The sequence below is a fragment of the Heloderma suspectum genome, chromosome 3 (genome assembly GCF_057233095.1).
Source record: "Heloderma suspectum isolate Gila_16-S chromosome 3, 16-S_ref, whole genome shotgun sequence".
In the NCBI taxonomy this organism is placed as follows: Eukaryota; Metazoa; Chordata; class Lepidosauria; order Squamata; family Helodermatidae; genus Heloderma; species Heloderma suspectum.
The window spans coordinates 16689457-16708489 of NC_139460.1; the positions used below are offsets into that span (position 1 = coordinate 16689457).

A 19033-nucleotide genomic window follows, 5' to 3' on the forward strand; every position below is an offset into this window, starting at 1 on the left:
TTCAAACACTGTCTTAAGCAATGGGAAGATAGGGAATTTGACAAGTGTGGTGGTACCACCACAAAGAAGGCCATATCCCTGGTACCCACCAATCAGATCGTACCTAATGATATTGATCTTGATGCTCAGGCAGGTTCATATGTTGTGAAGACAATCCTTAAGATAACTTGGCCTCAGGCAATAGGACGGGGTGCAAGCGGGCCACAATCCGTGTTCTATGGCTGGTTTCATGGTATCCCATGCCCCTTCCTGGAAGCCGCTGGTGTGTTCAAAGTTGAACAGGGCTGGGACGATGATGGAATAGTTGGTATTTGTTGCTGCAGATGCAACGTCTGTGTTCCTGAGTACAGAAGGTTGGCACACAACATCCCACTTGAGCAGAGAGTTAAAGAGTTCTAGTCCTAGCTGGGAGATGTATTCAAGAGGTGTGAATGGAAAGATCTTCCTTCAAAGTTCCAATAATTCATGCTACGATGGTTTGAATTGGATAATTTGAATGCAGCAAATCAGACTTAGAGATAAATGATAATGTCTTGAGCAGCTCTGAGAAGCTAAGGGTTTATTGGTGAGTGAACTGCTATCGTGGGAAACTGAAGCACACCATGTTTTCAGAGGGGGTGGGGGACACAAATATCTTTCCAGCCACCACAGGCCCACCAGAAATGGGAACTCCAGAGCACCAGGAAAGAGACTAAACATTCTCACCACCACCACACAAATCTCTTGTTGCTGTTGGGGCTTTTAAGAAGTGCACCAGAGAAACAGAGAAAATGGGGCATGTGAGGGCAGCTGTATATAGGAATGGGCGAATCTGTCAATTTCAGTTTGTCAGTTTCTTATTTTTCCAATCTTAGGTTGGGCTCATCCCAAACTTCAGGAATGTTGTTTTAAAACTTCACATGAAAATTCATAAACATTTCTTGTGCACATCTCTCCAAATACATGCATTTTCCAAGCACTGTTGCCTAATATGCACATTTTTGCAAGCAATTTTCCTAATATAATGCATTTTTTACATTATTTTCCCTAACAATTTCCAATGTTAGTCTAAGTTAACTTCCATTATTTCAATGGGTCTACTTCCAGTAGGATTACTGTTGGATAGAACCCAGTGTTTGGAACACTAATTACAATCTTGACCCATACATTAACACCCATGGGTTTCAAATTGGCCGATAATGTTTTTGGTGCATGCGTCTTCTCGCACTACCATTTTGCAATTGTGTTATGGGGCACGCCTATAGCAGTACGGTGGCTGGGCAACTACACAACACGTAAGTTTCTTGTACATCACAGCACCCAAGGCTTGATTAGCTGTTGGAATATGGAGGAGGCAGGGACAGTCTCTTGCCTTAGACAGCCGGTGCCTGTTCCAGCAGCACACATTTTCCACTTCCTTCTCGCACCCCAGACTTCCTTGGGAAGTGAAAGTGGAGTCTAATCCTGGGTGATGGAGTGGATTTCCTAGTACATTTCCTGAATTGCATGGACAGTGGTAGGTCTTGAATTGGGAAGCATTTCTCATCCCGTGCATCAATGGGGATACTAAGAACTAAAACACAGCTAGGATGAAAGGAGCCCAGCTTCTCATGGGAACTGCATAAGAGGCTAAATTAACCAAGTTCTGAGCATGCGTGAACAGCAGCTACTCAATTCACCTGCCTGCTCCAATGAGCACTGCCCATGTAAGCACACAAGTGAGGTATTGGTTCAAAGTAAGTACTGTTTGCTTCTTAATTCTTAGCTTGAGTAAGAGCTTCAAAAAAGATAAGGGTGTCCAATAAAAAAATAAGTATAACAAGCAGTGGTTTCTGATTACAAGCCCATTATTTGGTGCTGGCTTTCCCCTTTTTTTTTTGTTCTAGTTTTATTGTGTTTTCAATCTTTTTAATGTGTTTATATTATGTTTTATGATGCTATTGAATTTTATGGTTTTAAGTCTTGTTTTGTGAATTGTGGAGGGAGCTTCGGTTATTGGGCAGTATAGAAATGTATTAAAATAGCTGAATTTGCTAACTTCACCCACATCACCAGTCAGAGGTATAATATCTCCGATGGGCAGATGCGAGAGAAAAACACAAGGAATGGCTATTTCTATCCATGCTTTGCTTGAGAATTCCCCAGGGGCATTTGTTGGAAATGCTGAACACAATGGATCCTTTGGTCTGATCTTGAAAGGCAATGGTTATACCTCTTACAAGTGTACTGTATGAGCTTCTGCCGTGCATTAAAAATGTGGTTGTTCAGGCAGGCATTTGGGGTCGGTTAGGGTATTTTAGAAAATGTTTTTATTGTAGAATTTTATTGTTTTAGACTGTTTTGTTGTATGCTTTGTACATCGCCCAGAGTGGCTGGGTGTTCAGCCAGATGGGTGGGTGATTGATTGATTAATTAATTAAATAATAGTGGACCCCACTGAAAGCAACAGTGAACACGTCTGATGCAAGATTCAGGTCCCTCCAATTTCCCACTGAGCTTTCAAAGAAGGAGCAAGACAGCATGACTGAAGAACTCCCACAGCAACCAAAGAGGATCACTTTATTTCAGAATTACATCCAAAATTAAACACCAAACAAAGTGAGCCAAATGCAGAATAAAAAGTGTTCCATTACAAATGAATGTTGAGATACCAAGTGTTTTGATAAACAAAAAAGATTCAGAGAGATTCCCTTTAAAAAAACAAAATCACAGCATAATCATATTGTGCACTGCACACTGACATGTATCTTCTACTTTCAAATTTCTTCATTTTCCCTGTAAGGCACAGTAAGTAAAAAAAATAAAAAAAATAAAATCACAGATTTAAGAAATGTTTCTGGCAGAAGTCAAATATAAAAAGTTTGTTCAATGAGAGAAAAAGATGGCGAACATATCGAATATCCACAGTTATTGTAAATTGTCACTATTGCAGAAATCAGTTAGATTGTAAACATCAAAATTACTTTGTATCACATCCTTCCCCCATGTAGTTCAGGATGGCATACATGAGATTATCCCATTTTATCCTAACAAGCATGTTAGGTTAGGCTAAAAGATAGGATCAGTCCAAAAACACCAAACCATGGTTTGCACTAACCATGGTTTACAGCCCATACCATGAGCTTCCAGATGTACAGTCAAGCCACTGTTGTGCGTGTTTGTTTTTACTTCCTGTCTGCTCAGCACTTCCCTTTTACAGAGCAGTGGCCTCCAGAGGTGGAGCAACTGTAACTGCACTTTGTCAGTACAGGCATCATGCCAAATCATTAGCACAGACCATGGCTTGCAAACCCCCTTCAAGCCATAGTTTCCAATTCCAACTTCCCAGCCAGTCATGCAAAATCACAGTTATGCTACCTTGACCATAGTTTAGCATGATACCTAAATGGAATCATACTGACTGGCCAAGGTAATTCAGCAGCCTTCATGGTTGGGCAGTTATTGAACTTAGAACAGTGGACTTAGGCCGAATAGACCTATCTGTCCACTACGACCCTCATTTAACATCTTTCGTAAGATGCAAATATATATTTAACCCCGCCCCCCAATGCTTTTATTAAAGCTCATTCTTTTAAGCTGTAAAAGCAAGGCAATAAAATTTTCCCACTATAATCCATTACATTTGTACGGTGGACACTGTTGCTCCCTGGGAGGGTGTCACTTGAAATTCCACTGTGGCTACATTTTTGGTATAGGAGTGGATGCCACTGCTATGCTTTCGATTGCACATTCATCAGTGCCCCTACGGATCCTGAAGTAACCTTCCTCGCCCCAGGAGTCTCCCCAGCTGTTTTTCACTATCCAGAAGGGCTCCCTGGTAGCTGGCTCACTGCCGTAACCCACAAGTAAGACAGCATGATTGGTCAGTTCAAAAGGATTGAAGCGATCCATCAGCCCGGTGTGGTGGTAGATCCCCCCTTTGTAATGAATGAAGTCATTATAGACTTCGAAAGCCACCACTATGGGTCCACCCCTGACAAGTTCGAGTTTCATCAGGGCTTCATTGCACCCGCCATAAAAACCCCCAACGTAGTGGTAGTCAGAAGTGTAGTAGCGGTAACAGTTGCCCTTAAAAGTGCAAGGGGAGTCAGTGGCTGTATAAGGGAAACACTCCTCCTCAACCACACCAAAATCCTGAATGTATTTTCCAGCAATGAGGTAAGGGAATCCTCCATCACAACCTAAAAGAAAGAAAACAAACAAACCAGAAGGTTGGCCCAAGGTTTCTTCAAGGGACATGGCTATCATATTACTACAATTATTATTATTTTTTATCCTGCCATTATCTGAAGAGGTTGTGGCAGTGGAGAAGGGTGAGAGCACATACTCTTCAAACCGAAGAGGGGCATGGAATGGCAGAAGCATACTCAACCAAGCATTGACTATATATTTTTCATCCTGATCTTTGACTCACTCTGTTACTCCCCATTATTAATTTTACATTACAAGATCCTTGGGAGCAGGCACCTGTCTATGTTGCCTATGGGAGTCCTATTCCTACCCCCAGCAGGACGCTCCACCAGCAAAATCCTTGAATGACTGAGGGAGCAATCCTACTGGGATAGGCGGCCACCTCCAAACTTGGAGGCGACCACCTATCCAATGCAGGGCAGGAGAAGCACAGAGGGGATCATCCCCTCTTTGCTTCAGCCGCCCTGCATTTGCGGCTAGACAGAAGATTTTGGCTGTCTAGCCACAGGAAGGTGGAGCTGGGGAAGTAGCTGCCAGATGACACATAGGCTGTGTCGGACAGGTATTTCCACCTTCTCTGCCCCAGAACACCACATTTTTGGCACTCCTCTTTCGAGCACGGAGCGTGAGGCCGTTCTGCACTGCCTACGAGACAGTGCGGAAGGGGGGAAGGTCGGTTTTCAGGGAACGGACGTATCCAATGCCATCTAGCCACTTGCTAGCGGCCATAGGATTGCACCCTAAGTCTCATATTATGACTCCTTACAAGCCAAAGGCAGCGAGAAAGACTCGCGCTTTCTGCGCTCTGGCAACAGCTAGATGGGTTTCCATTTTACTGCCAATGGACAAACGTTAGGCTTCCATCTGAAACCCTGACAACAGCTGTGCAGTGGCAGAAAACAGAGCTGCACCTGACTGTCCCTTGGGTTACAGTCAGGTTTTCAAACTCCCCTTTCAAAATCAGGAAGGCTAAGAACCAAGCTTTAACCTTACAAAGAAAATCTCACACACCCTCCAGCTGGACCAATATCCTCAGGATTCAATCCTATCACTCAGTTCTGTTTGTTGACTTGATGGACTGAATTCTGACCTGGTCTTCCACCAGCAGGAAAAACCACCCAAGTAGCTCAATGCAGAAAGTGGAGGGCTGGCCTGCCACTTTACAGTTCTGTGAGTAGACTGTAGGAATCAGCAGCTGGAGGCCTTTGGGGACCAATCCAGCCCCTGAAGGCTCTCGATCTGGCCACCAATACAGTCTCTGTTCCCAGGACCCATCTGAGATATGGGCAGGAGGGTTTTTTACCCTGTTCTTCCCCAGGGAAAATCACCTCCTGCACACAAATCAAGACCCAGACAAAAGGAGAGCAAGCTGCTGAGATGCCTAAAAAGAACTCCAGCAGAGCCTCTTGTTCATGGGAGAGTGAGTCGGTGTGCAGAGCTAACGCTGCTGGTCCTTGCTTGGTTCAAACTGTGGCCCTTGGTTTTAAAAAAGGAGTTGCCACATTGCTTACCTTGAGAGTATTCGCTACAGGAAACAACCTGCTGGGGGCTCAATGTCAGTGTCTGTGAATTATTGGTGAGGATACGAATCCTGGCTTCCAGCATGCCCATCGAAGCAAAGGCATAACAGCTGCCACAGGATGCTGTGGATAAGAGAAAGCTAATAGTATCAGTCAACGATTGCACATGTTCTAGACAAGCAATTCTTTAGTTGTGGGTTGGGATACTGTTGCATGCTGGGACTGGGAGTGAACCACCGTGGCATCCCATGAGAAAGGGAGGAATGAAATCAGGGCTGGCGGACCTTTTTGGGCCCAGAGCCAAATTCTAATTTGGGAATGTCTAGACGTTGCATTCCAGCAGTGGGCAGGGCCATAGACAGAGTGGGCTGATGTAACGCATACCAATTGGGACATTTCCCCACCAAGCACACAAGCCGCAGCTCAATTCTGTGTATGTCTACTGAGGAGTAGGCCCCACTGCAACAGTTTCTACACTTACAAAGGACAGCTCAGTTGCATGCAGGGTTTTTAAATTTTAGATGCTTTAAATACCCTCTTATCTTTGATCATTAATAGAAGCATTAATAGAAGCATCGCTTCCAAATCCCGGGAAGTACTAGTTCCCCTCTACTCAGCACTGGTTAGGCCTCATCTGGAGTACTGTGTCCAGTTCTGGGCACCACACTTTAAGAAGGATGCAGACAAGCTGGAGAGGGTTCAAAGGAGGGCAACAAGGATGATCAGGGGACTGGAAACAAAGCCCTATGAAGAGAGACTGAAAGAACTGGGCATGTTTAGCCTTGAGAAGAGAAGACTGAGGGGAGATATGATAGCACTCTTCAAGTACTTGAAAGGTTGTCACAGAGAAGAAGGCCAGGATCTCTTCTTGATCATCCCAGAGTGCAGGACACGGAATAATGGGCTCAAGTTACAGGAAGCCAGATTCCGGCTGAACATCAGGAAAAACTTCCTGAGTGTCAGAGCAATACGGCAATGGAACCAATTACCTGGGGAGGTGGTGGGCTCTCCCACACTGGAGGCCTTTAAGACGAGGCTGGACAGCCATTTGTCAGGGATGCTCTGACTTGGATTCCTGCATTGAGCAGGGGGTTGGACTCGATGGCCTTGTAGGCCCCTTCCAACCCTACTATTCTATGATTCTACTATTCTATGATTCTATGATCACTGATACTGGAGACAACAGCAGAAGAAGCTTGCGGGCTGGATGAGGATGCTCCGGAGGGCACATCTGGCCCAAAGGCCAGAGGTTCCTCAACCAGAGAGGAGGGAGGCCGGAACTGCATCACTGGCTGTCCAGCCTCACCATGTTCCAATCAACCTTGTGCCCTTGAGTGGGCGTGGATCATACAGGCACAGAAGAGTTACCCCATCTTTGGAAGGGACTGGATATTGTGCCACAGCATGAGTCAATGCCCAGGTCTTGCCTCCTTCCAGCTGGGAGACACCCTCACAGGGAGCAAGAACTGCTGCAGGCTTTCAAACTTCCTTTTCAAAACCATGAGGCCTAGTTTTTAAGCTTACAAAGAAAATCACACACGCCCTCCAGCTGGACCAATATCCTAAGGATTCAATTCCATCACTCAGTTCTGTCTGTTGTCTTCATGGAATGAATGCCTTCCTTTAACTTTTTTTCACATACCCAGGAGATGAGGAGAGGGGGCATGTGATGAGAGGAAGGGTCGCTGGTTCCATCCCAAGCACCTCCATGTAAGCAGAGTGAAGAATTACCTCTGCTAAAGATCTTGGAGAGCCATTGCCAGTCAGGATAGAAATTCACATAGGTGAGCCAGCGGTCTAGAACAGCTTCACAGGTACATAGCTTCACAACAGTAGCTGTGAAGATTGCTTGCCATCCAGCTTGCCTATTAACAGTTTCTGAAAAGTTTGATTTTAGACCAGGGGTGCAGAATATGGCCTCAAGTAGCATGGCCAATGGTCAGGAACGCTGGGCATTGTAGTCCAAAACATCTGGAGGACACCAGGTTGGGAAGGGCTGTTTTAGGAACAGAAAGCAGGCTTTCTGTTCCTAAAGTTATTTTATGTATGACTTAGTTTGCTCATAAAATGATCATTATATTTTAACTCTTTTACATCTCTAGTCTTTCTATAAAAGTGTTCTAAAATGAGTTTTTAGAAATCATTTTGGGGTGAGTGAAGGCTGGCTAACAATATATAAATACTTTGCCTTAAATTCTAAAAGAAAATATTTCATAATCCAAAGCTGTTCAATTTTTTCAATTTTTCAGAAAAAACCAAAAACGGTCCTTGGGAATTTTTTTAAAAAAACAACAGTTTTTTCCCTCACTTTTTCGTTTCTTTTCTGGGTCTTCACATCTCTACCCAACAACTGATCTTTGGTGGTTTCCTGGCTTTTGTGCGGTTTATTCCTGTTCTCAAAAGGTGAAATGCTTAATTCTCCTAAGGCTTAGTTACTGGCAGTAAGAACTTTATGCTAAAATATTCTGGTGTCCTTGGTTTTATTGGCCCTGCCTCTTTCGATCCTGGCCACTGCAATGCAGTCCCCAAAAGCTTTTCCAAAATGGAATTTGGCTCCTGGGATGAAAGAGGTTCTGAACCCCTGTTTTCAGAGCCTACCTCAACTCTATCATTTCTGTTACTGAGCTTTCTCTCTCACACTTTTTTGCTGTTAACTGACTGCTCATTGGAAGGACAGATACTGAAGCTGAAGCTCAAATATTTTGGCCACCTAATGCGAAGAGAAAAGTCAATGGAAAAGACCCTGATGCTGGGAAAGACCGAAGGCAAAAGGAGAAGGGGACGGCAGAGGATGAGATGGCTAGATCGCATCACCGCTGCAATGAATATGAACTTGAGCACGCTCCGGGAGAGAGCGCAGGACAGGACGGCCTGGCGTGCTATGGTCCATGGGGTCACGAAGAGTCGGACATGACTTAACGACTGAACAACAACAACAACAACAACCACAACAACAACCTAAGGAGCCTGCGTTATGTTCTACCTTTTCAGAGGCATTTAAAACATGTTAAGTGTCAACTGCTTAGCAACAAGAGTGTGTGTGGGGAAAAAACCCCGACTTCCTCTCGCATGACACCTTCACAGCACGAAGATCAATCAGTTCCTCCCCGCTCACCACTGGAGTTTCCTGTGCTTAAGGCAAGCACTTTTGAACGCAAAACTAGCACTGTGGTGGAACAACAAGACGACCTACTGGCTGGAGGCAGCTTAATTCTACCTCTCTCTCCCACAAGGCGTATTCCAAGTAGCTTGCCCATGGATACAGAAGAAAGGGCATTATGATTTCAGAGAGGCATTAAGAAGCCAAACAACCTCTTGTCGTGTCAAGGCAGATGTGGGTGGACAAGAAGAATGGCATTTTTTCCCCTCCAAAAAATAAAAAAGGAAGAAAGGAGAGCATACACCACCTATTCGATTTGATTCTAAAATTCTTGCTCATGCAGTAGAAATACACAGCTCCTTCTCGCAGCCTGTGACACACTGTTTTCAATGCAGGGCCAGCCCTCTCTTGAAGTGGGGTAAATCTCCCGCCTCAGGCAGAAGATCGGGAAGGGTGGTGGATCCTGTGTACCCTCCTCCAGGAGTCCCAGTGCTGCTGCCATCGTCCTGTGCCTCTCAAAGGGAGGCACAGGGTGGCCCTCCGGAGAGCACTGCCGGCCACTCTCTCCTGCTCCAGCAATGCCACAGCAGCCTCTGCAGTTCTCTGGAAAAGCAGAAGCAGCTGCCGCTGCCTGCCCTCTGCCTCACTCTGAGGGGTCTTTTTCAGAGCGAGTGGTGGGGAAGTGACCCTGGAGATGTCCAGGGCTGCTGCGGCAAACCAGTCTCCAGGACAGCCTCCCTGGCAATGCCTCGCTCTAACAGAAGACCACTCGGAGCAGCGGAGGGCAGTGGTTCTGATGTCAGTGGGGCAGTGAATCTGCTCCGGGTTTCAGTCAGAACCAGTCAGAACTCTAAGAAGCTATCTAAGATGCTCTGTACCTTGGATAGCTCCTTAACAGTTCTGACTGAAACCCAGAGCAGATCCACCAGCCCACTAACACTGGAGCCACCAGTCTCCACCGCCTCAGGGGAAGGTACTGAGGAAAGGTGGGTGGTGGCTAGCAGATTGGCTCACACTCCTCCATCCCTCCTAGAGGCGTGTGGTGGCTTGCACTCCACGCATGGTGGTCATGCTCTGCCACTCCCCCCACAGCAGGCAGAGGTGCATGGTGGATTGCGCTCCCCCTCCCGGCAGCGGGGGCAGCTCATCCGACGTGGCGGGAGGTCTTACACCGGCCCTGTCTTGACACCCCCAAGCACACCTTGTTTACTCTTACTGGGGTTTTCATAAGCTCGGCACCAAAACGTGAACTCTTCCGGATGTGCAAGGTAACTAGGGTAGCCGCTTGTGAATGGCCAAAAAAGGAGGGCCCCTATTTGCATAAACTGTGCATAGGCATATTTATAGTTTAGATGCAAAGTTAGAAACGACTATAACAAATTAAATATTGTGAACCACCCAGAGAGCTTCAGCTATGGTGTGGTACAGAAATATCATAAATGAAATGAAATAGAAATACAGTATATCTCACTATAGTGTGGAAGACTGTGACCCAGTGACTTGTGTGCCTCTCTGTTCGGTCTGCTGCCCAGGTGCTAACTGGTGATGGGCAACTTCAGGACCCAGCTCTTTCTTCTGATGGTTCGTTATCTTTAAACCAGACTTGATGATAGATAGATAGATAGATAGATAGATAGACTATCTATCTATCCATCCATCCATCCTGCCCAATAGCTGAAGCTCTCTGGGTGGTTCACAAGGCTACACATTCCTTCAAACAGAGGATGCCTTCAAAATAAAGGACACTCCTCTGGAAGCCCTTCAAATAGAGGACTGTCCTCTGTAAAAGAGGACACCTTGCCACCCTAGGCAACAGCTCTTGGCAAGCCGGGCGGGGGGGACTAATGAAAGAGGGCTGCAGGCCATGTTACTTTCAGGTGTACTGGTGACAAGAGGCCTTTAGAAGCTGTGTAATGGAAGGGGGGTGGGATTCTGGCCAAGAGAAAAGTTTGGCTCACAGCTTGGTTCACACAGCAGGCCTGTCTTTCTTAGGGGCAGACAGTCGCCTAAATCAGGGATGCAGAACCTCTCTGAGCCTGAGGGCTGAATTCCATTCTGAAGAAGCTTTTGGGGGCCGCATTCTAGTGGTGGGTGGAGCTGAAGGCAAAAGGGGCAGGGCCAAAAATATCAGCATACTGTAGCTTAAAGTTCTCACTACCAGTAACTATGGCTTAGAAGAGGCATTCCAACCTTTCAAAATGGGGTCAAAACTGCACAGAAGCCAGGAAACCGTCATACGATGAGTGGTTTGGGAGGAAGGGGTGCGACCTGGGGAACCCCTGAGGCCAGAATGGAAACCCAGTAAAACCAGATTTGGCTCCCAGGCCTGAGGTTCAGCAGCCCTTGCTCAGATTATGGGATGTCAGAAAGACAGGAAACAGGAACTTGATATAGCTGAAAGCCATGCTAATAGAATGGACAAGTACAGAAGAAGATACAGAGTGCAGTATTCCCCACTCCTGGCGACTGCACTTACTTGGAAAACAGGAACTTGAGTCCCACACCCCAAAAATGCGATGCTTATTCAGACGAGCAAAGGTGGTGCTAGATGCCAGACTGGGCCCACGCTAGGAGGAAACCAGACCGGACTCCAGGCCGGATCAAAGTATCTAGAGTGTGTCCTGCAATCCACTCCAGAAATGCTTCATCACCAACCAAACGTTCTGGTTCCAGCTGTCAGGGATTGCTAAGCCCTCCTGCTGAGCAGTGAGGCAACAGAGACTTGCTGTGCAATCCACAAAACCTGTATTTAGTAAATAATACCTCTTCACCCTTGTAGCATCATGCCTAATTAGCTAAACAAAGCAAAGCAGTTGCCTGTCAACTCAAATGGATGGTTTCCCACCGTGCCCAGACTTTTATTAGGCTTCTCCTTCAGGGAGAGTCCTTCTGACCCAACTTCTGACAGGCAGCCAATCTGACGGACCGCCTCCTTTCAATTCTGCCCACTTAACTCTGCTCCAAAACTTGGCGCCTGTCAGTTCCGGTGCTCCCTCCACCTTTGACAAAGGGTGAGTTCCCGCAGGGAGGGGTGGTGGTGATGCTCTCTGAACCTGGGCCTCCTTTTTGATACGCCCCTGGGAAGATTCATCCCTAACTTCTGGATAGTCTTGGGGAATTTCCTCCTCCATTCCCTGTCTTGGCTGAGTTTTTTCTGGCTGCGCCTCTGAATCCGAGTCAGACTCCGAAACCAAACCATGTTGCTTGGGCCCAATCCTGACACAGGCCTAGGTTCCTGTTGTGACAGAACTCTGCCTCGTCCTACTCTTGAGGGAAAGCTCATCCCCCCCCCCCAACCTGCAATGGTAACTTTTCCCTCATATCAACAACATAAAATGGTTATTCGTCACGGCAGTACGTTCATTTACTAACTAGGCAATATTGACATGGGGGGGGGGGGACAACAATGCCAGAGTTATCAGCGGCAATCTAAGCTAATGTATAAAAGCGACAGCTTTTCTGATGTTCCCCACAAATTCAATTGCAACCAAGACCAAATTGCATTAGAGACCACACGCTCCATGGCTAAAAACATGATCAGCACAAACCATTAAGACTGATTAAAAGACAGAAAGGGGCCTCTTCGAAAGAGATGATTCAGGAAGCCTATTCTCTTTCCTACCAGCAACTTTATTTTTCAGTGGTTTCGCCAAGGCTGTATTAGTTATGGTAAGCTGATTCCTAATCAAGGTCTCTCTCAACAGCAAACCAATGCTGAGATGCTGTATGGATTTACCTTCGAAGAAGGTTCTTCTACAGCAGTCTCATGAAGGAGCTATACTGTTCTGGGGGCAATCATCTCCCCAGGGATAAAAGCTTTTCCTTCCTTTCTTGGCTTTTCTCTTGCAGGAAGCCATAACAACCTTTACAAAACCCTCCTAGAAGGGTTATTCTAATGAACTTGGTGGGCCTGTTCAGACTGTATGACAAACTGTGCGAGCAGCAAGCCAGTGAACCTGGAGCTCATGCACTCTCCTTTCCACTCCCCTCCCCCGGCACTGTCAAACTGTGTTGGGGCCAAAGGGGAGAAGACAATGTGGTGTAGCAGAGAGCCTTTTTAGAAGCCTGATGCAATGCAGGAGGGATGATTTTGATGGGGTTGCAGTGTCAGGGGGAGGGTTAGTTCCCTCCCGAACTGCCCCAAACAGAGAGAGCAGTAAATAAATTTCATTTTATTGCACACCATTGCTATATATCCCAGACAAATAATATGCCAAAGTTCTATCTGCTCATCTGCCAGGATCATAATGTATTGGGGTCATTTTCCTATCTTGGTGGTGGGGGTGGAATGCAACAATGTACACATCTGGAACACCAAGGACTGGAACATATTTTCAAGTCCATAGGCCAGCATCCAACTTTTAGGAGGCAGTTAAGAACCTATTTTCTCCCGCCCCCACGTCCCCGCCCCCCACCCAGATGCTAGAAAGTTGTCTTCTCTCCATTTTCCATTTATTTCAAGGTCACAGAAGACTAAATCATGGCTTGGGAAGTTTCTGGTTTGATTAGCAAAGCCTTCCCCAACCTGGTGCCTTCCAGATGTGTTAGAAGGCACATGGCTGCCTGGGGGATGCTACAAAGTATAGTCCAACACATCTGGAGGGCAGATGTTTGGCCTAGCATTACATCCCAACTGGAATATCTGGCTTCTTCCTCTCCTAACAAGCATGAGTGACAAGCCGGGTTTTGTTCTTCGTTTATAGGAGAGAAACAAGCCAGAGATCCCACTTCAGATGCAATACTAAAGAAACTGTGGATGGAGGGTTGCTGGTTTTGTTTAGCTGTTCTGGCTGGCAGAAGCCACAAAGCAGGAGTGATCAAGGAGCATGCCCCATCAGACACGCTTGCTCATTGCTGGTGTGTGTGAACCAGCCCTATTAGGTCTCCCCTGAGTCAAAATAAAACAAAACAAAAATAGATCCAAGCAAACATACAAATGCCCCAGGAGGAGAGCCCCAAATTGTGTAATTCATTTTTACTCTTAAAATGTAATTTGTATAGGGAGCCCAGAGAGAGGCTGATTCTCTCTTTACTACCTGGAAAACCCACTAAAACTCCAGTATCTCTCTGTTTAAGGGATGACAATCTGGATTACTGAGAGAGTAGCTAAATTCTCTTTCTCCTCAATATAAATCAATTTAATATCATAAATTAGTTTTTACTGGGTGCTATATTAACTTGTATTGGCCTACAAGCCCAATAAACTATTCATATATATATATATATATATATATATATATATATATATATATATATACACACATACACGTGTGTGTGTGTGTGTGTAGACACACACACACTTTGCAGAACATTTCAATGAGAAGGGTTTGGAATGAGCGCATCCTACCTTGGTTTCGTACCGGGCTGACATAATTAACACCGCTGACGTCCCTCCAGTCCCATGATTTAGGCAGACTAGAAACTTGATTGATTACTTCAGCAGTCAGAGGAGCAGGCTTTGGCCTACAAGAAAAACAAAAGACCCATGTACTTTATGCACTGGAACCCCTGCCATCTGACAATGGGAACAATTAGAAGAGAGATTCACAGCAGCAGTCTTCATACAGCTTTGTCCTGTAACTTTCTCCTGTATATTTTCACTCATTTTAAACAGGACAATGAGCAGAGATGTTCTCCGTGGCCATGGAAGGGATGCTAAGTTTCATAAGGACAGCATGGAGGTAACGGTGACCATATTGTTCATCCACGTCTGAGAAGGCGTCATTATTGGTGGCCAATCACTTTTTTTTACCATAGAGAAAACAACCTTCCAGGATTTCTTTCTGGAGACTGCATCTCCCAGAACAGATGGTGGATGCATATTTTTAAGGGCATCAAAGGACAGAACCACAGAGTTGGAAAGGACTGGGGGGGCAGTCCTTTCCACACACAATCTAGGCAAGGGCTAGGCAACACACTGCTGGAGGGCACCTGTGTACCCTCAAGCACTGTTCTTGGTGTGCACCCCTCCTATTTTTATTTTGTAAAAATAACAAAATGTCTTCCTTGCAGCCAGGATCGCTTCAAAGCAAAGAGAGGGCCCGCTAGCTGCTCCCACCTTCTTTTTGCATAACTGCCTCTGGTCTACACTTGAGGCTCAAGAGACATTCTTGGGAAATGAAGATGGCAGGTTGCTACAGCCCAATACTTTAATCTGAAATGCCTCCAGTGAAGGAGAGCCCACTACCTCCCGTGGCAGACTGTGCTGCTGTCAAACAGCTTTTGCCATTAGGAACTTTCTCCTAACGTTTAGCCAAAATCTACTTCCCTGCTATTTCCACCCATCAGTTCTAGTCCTGCCCTCTGGAGCAACGGGGAACAAGTCTGCTCCACTTTCTGTATGAGAGGATTTCCGTTATTTGAAGATGCTATCATGAAGACCCTTTGAAGACCCTTGATCACTTTCTTAGTTTGGACATACTGAAGATACCTAACTTATCTCCAGCAATTAGGCAGAATTTTTACATTTTTAACTTGCCTTTTTTCCTCCAAGGAACCAAAGCAGCGTACACAATCCTCCTCCTCTCCATTTTATCCTCACAACAACCCTGTGAGGTAGGTTAGGCTGAGAGTCAATGACCGGCCCCAAAGTCATCCAGTGAGCTTCATGGCCAAGTGGGGACTTGAACCCGGATCTCCCGAGTCCCAGTCCAACGTTCTAACCACCGCACTACACTAGCTCTCATCTTCATTTAGGAGTTGATGTAAGCATCTCTTGCAAAAAGTGTGCCTTGCTTCTAGCTTTTTACATCCAAGGTGTTCAAATGAGCCTCGAGCAGAATTTGAAGACTAAAACAGCAGGGCAACTCTGGATCACTTGCCCTCAGCACAGGCGGGACTCCAGTTCCATGCTCAGAGGCAGCATGCCACTGATTCACACCAGCTACTGGGAACCAATGACAGCGGAGAGTTACTGCTGTGACGCCCTGCTTATGGGCTTTCCAGAGGCATCTGGCTGGCCACTACAGGAAACCAGAGGTTGAGCCTGATGGACTAGGGGACCCAGTGGGGCTCTTCTTATGGGGTGCAGGCATAAAAATGGTGATGGAAATACATTGACTGCTGTTGCAACATTAACTATGCAGCATTTCATTTTCAGTATGGAATAAAGCTGTTTCTGCTATGGCAGAAGAAAAACCAGAGATCAGCTTGCTCGGAGGCTTAGTGAGGGCAGCCAGACAGACAGGCAGTATAGCAGCCCTACAGCTTCTCATTGCCTCTGCGACATCTGCTTAACACAGCAGTGTTGGATCAGCCTCTAAATGCTGCTGGAAGGGCAGAAGAAAGACTCGGCATTTCTGCAGTAGGGGCCTTACAAGCTGCACAGCTGTTCTCAACTCCTCGCAGGTGCTCCTGTCCTGGGTGCGGAAATGTCTCACTGAAGAACGGGAATGATGGAGCCACAACAAACACTCACAGAGGGAGACTACTTCTTGTGCATGGCAGTTCTCTTTAAAACACTCCATTTCTGAGGCTAAAGAGAGAACTCCTTAGCAGAACTGGAGCACAACACTCTAAATCATACACTCATAGAATAGTAGGGTTGGAAGGGGCCTTTAAGACCATCGAGTCCAACCCCCTGCTCAATGCAGGAATCCAAGTCAGAGCATCCCTGACATGTGGCTGTCCAGCCTCGTCTTGAATGCCTCCAGTGTGGGAATGCCCACCATCTCCCCTTAAGTCTGATGCCGTCCCACGTGCTTCTTTTTTTATCATCAGATCTGAGTGCGCAACAGTGTACATGTTCCGGATCTCTCTCTCTCTCTCTCTCTCTCTCTCTCTGCTTTACTATAAAACTGCCTTTGGGATGCAATTCAACTGCAGACAGTGAAGGACCCAAATTATACTTAGCGCACCAGCCACGCTGGATTTAAACGAGCCACTTCCAAGTGGCTGTTTCAGGAGGAAAGGAACAATGGTTAATGACGTGGCGCTGACTGAAGTTTGTCCTTGCCTGCTTACCGAAAGCTAAACTGCTTTCCCTCTGGGCCTCAGGCTAAAATGCACCATCTACCAGCAGATTCATATTGTAGCCAATGAGCTCCACCACACCATCTTGTTTCCCCCAAAGAAGTCACACGGTGCTTCAATAAATACTCCCTGTCGAGGACGCAGCGTGCGATTTACGGCCTGATAAAATCCTTTGGCACTCTGCCCTGGGAATGCCAAGTAGGAGGATAGAAGGCTCCGCAATGCTGGGACAAAGGTGACAGCATCAGCAGCTGCAAGCACAGAGGCAGTTGGCCAGAAAGAGGATGAGGAGTGGCACAGGTAGCAGGGTGGATTTGGGAGTCTTACAAATCAAAGAGAGGCATTGTGTCCGTAGTGTGTCCTGATGAGGGAGAAGGAGAACAGGAGAAGGCAATGGACCCTCCTGCACTCCTTCTCCAACTGTCACTACCACCAGCCATTCCGGCAGGCTGCACAGAGTGTGATGAGAGGGAGAAGTGAGCCAAGGGGCTGGAGCAACTCCCCTATGAGGAAAGGTGACAACAGCTGGGATTGTTTAGCTTAGAAAGGAAGAGAGTGAGGGCACATGACAGAGGTGTGCAAAATTATCCATTGAATGGATCACAGAATCATAGAATAGTAGGGTTGGAAGCGGCCTATAAGACCATGGAGTCCAACCCCCTGCTCAATGCAGGCATCCAAGCCAAAGCATCCCTGACAAGTGGCTGTCCAGCTTCATCTTGAATGCCTCCAGTGTTGGAGAGCCCACTACCTCCCCAGGTAATTGGTTCCACTGACGTATTGCTCTAACAGCCAGGAAGCTTTTCCTGATGTTCAGCTGGAATCTGGCTTCCTGTAGTTTGAGCCCATTATTCCGTGTCCTGCACTCTGGGATGATCGAGAAGAGACCGTGGCCTTCCTCTCTGTGACAACCTTTCAAGTACTTGAAGAGCGCTATCCTATCTCCCCTCAGTCTTCTCTTCTCAAGGCTAAACATGCCCAGTTCTTCCAGTCTCTCCTCACAGGGCTTTGTTTCCAGTCCCCTGAACATCTTTGTTGCCCTCCTCTGAACCCTCTCCAGTTTGTCTGCATCCACCTTAAAGTGTGGTGCTCAGAACTGGACACAGTACTCCAGATGAGGCCTAACCAGTGCTGAGTAGAGGGGAACTAGTACTTCCTGGGATTTGGAAGCTATACTTCTATTAATGCAGCCCCAAATAGCATTTGCCTCTTTTGCAGCCACATCACATTGTTGGCTCATATTCAGTTTGTGATCAACAACAATTCCAAGATCCTTCTCACTTGTCATGTTGTTGAGCCACGTATCCCCCATCTTGTAACTGTGCATTTGGTTTCTTTTTCCTAGGTGCAGAACATGGCATTTATCCCTATTAAATGTCATTCTGTTGTTTTTTGCCCAGAGCTCCAGCCTATCAAGATCACTCTGAATTCTGTTTCTGTCTTCCAGGGTATTAGCTATCCTGCCCAATTTTGTGTCATCTGCAATTTGATCAGCATTCCCTGCACCTCCTCATCCAAGTCATTAATAAAAATGTTCTAGAGCACTGGGCCCAGGACTGAGCCCTGCGGTACCCCACTCGTTACCTCACCCCAGTTTGAGAGGATCCCACTGACAAGCACTCTTTGAGTCCAATTCTAGAGAAAGTGGATAGGCAGACATTTTTCTCCCTCTCTCTTAATACTAGAACCTGAGGGTCATCCTATGAAGCTGGGAGATTCAGGACAGATAAAAGGAAGTACTTCTTCACACAGTGCATAGTTAGGCTATGGAATTCGCTGCCACAAGATGTAGTGATCATCACCAGTTTGGATGGCTTTAAAAGGGGACTGGACAAATTCCTGGAGAAGGCTATCGATGGCTACTACTCCTGATGGCTAACTGCTACCTCCAGTATCGGAGGCAGTATGTCTATGTACACCAGTTGCTGGGGAACATGGGCAGGAGGGTGCTGTTGTACTCATGTCCTGCTTCTGGGTTTCCCATGGGCAGCTGGTTGGCCACTGTGTGAAGAGAATGCTGGACAAGATGGATCCTTGGTCTGATTCTGCATGGCCCTTATGTTCCCTGCTGAAACACTTAATTTTTTTTAATTTAAATTTGATTTTTAATTTAGAGAGCCAGTGTGATGTAGTGGCTGGAGTGTTGGACTGGGAGTTGGGAGATCTGGGTTCTAGTCCCCACTTGACCATGAAGCTCACTGGGTGACTTTGGGCCAGTCACAGACTCTCAGACCAGCCTGCCTCACAAAGTTGTTGTTGTGAAGATAAAATG

The 19033-nt window shown here is 46.4% G+C and overlaps 1 protein-coding gene across 1 annotated transcript in view; it reads right to left on the reverse strand.

Annotated features, from left to right (window-relative positions):
• Positions 1-2504: 2504 nt before the first annotated feature.
• Positions 2505-19033, reverse strand: part of CTSC (cathepsin C) — a 41441-nt gene continuing 24912 nt past the window's right edge. The window contains exons 5-7 of the mRNA XM_084842557.1: positions 14138-14253; positions 5682-5813; positions 2505-4160 (exon numbers count right to left, since the gene is read on the reverse strand). Coding sequence (XP_084698683.1) covers positions 3658-4160; positions 5682-5813; positions 14138-14253 — 751 coding nt within the window. The 3' untranslated portion in view covers positions 2505-3657. The remainder of the gene's footprint in view (positions 4161-5681; positions 5814-14137; positions 14254-19033) is intronic.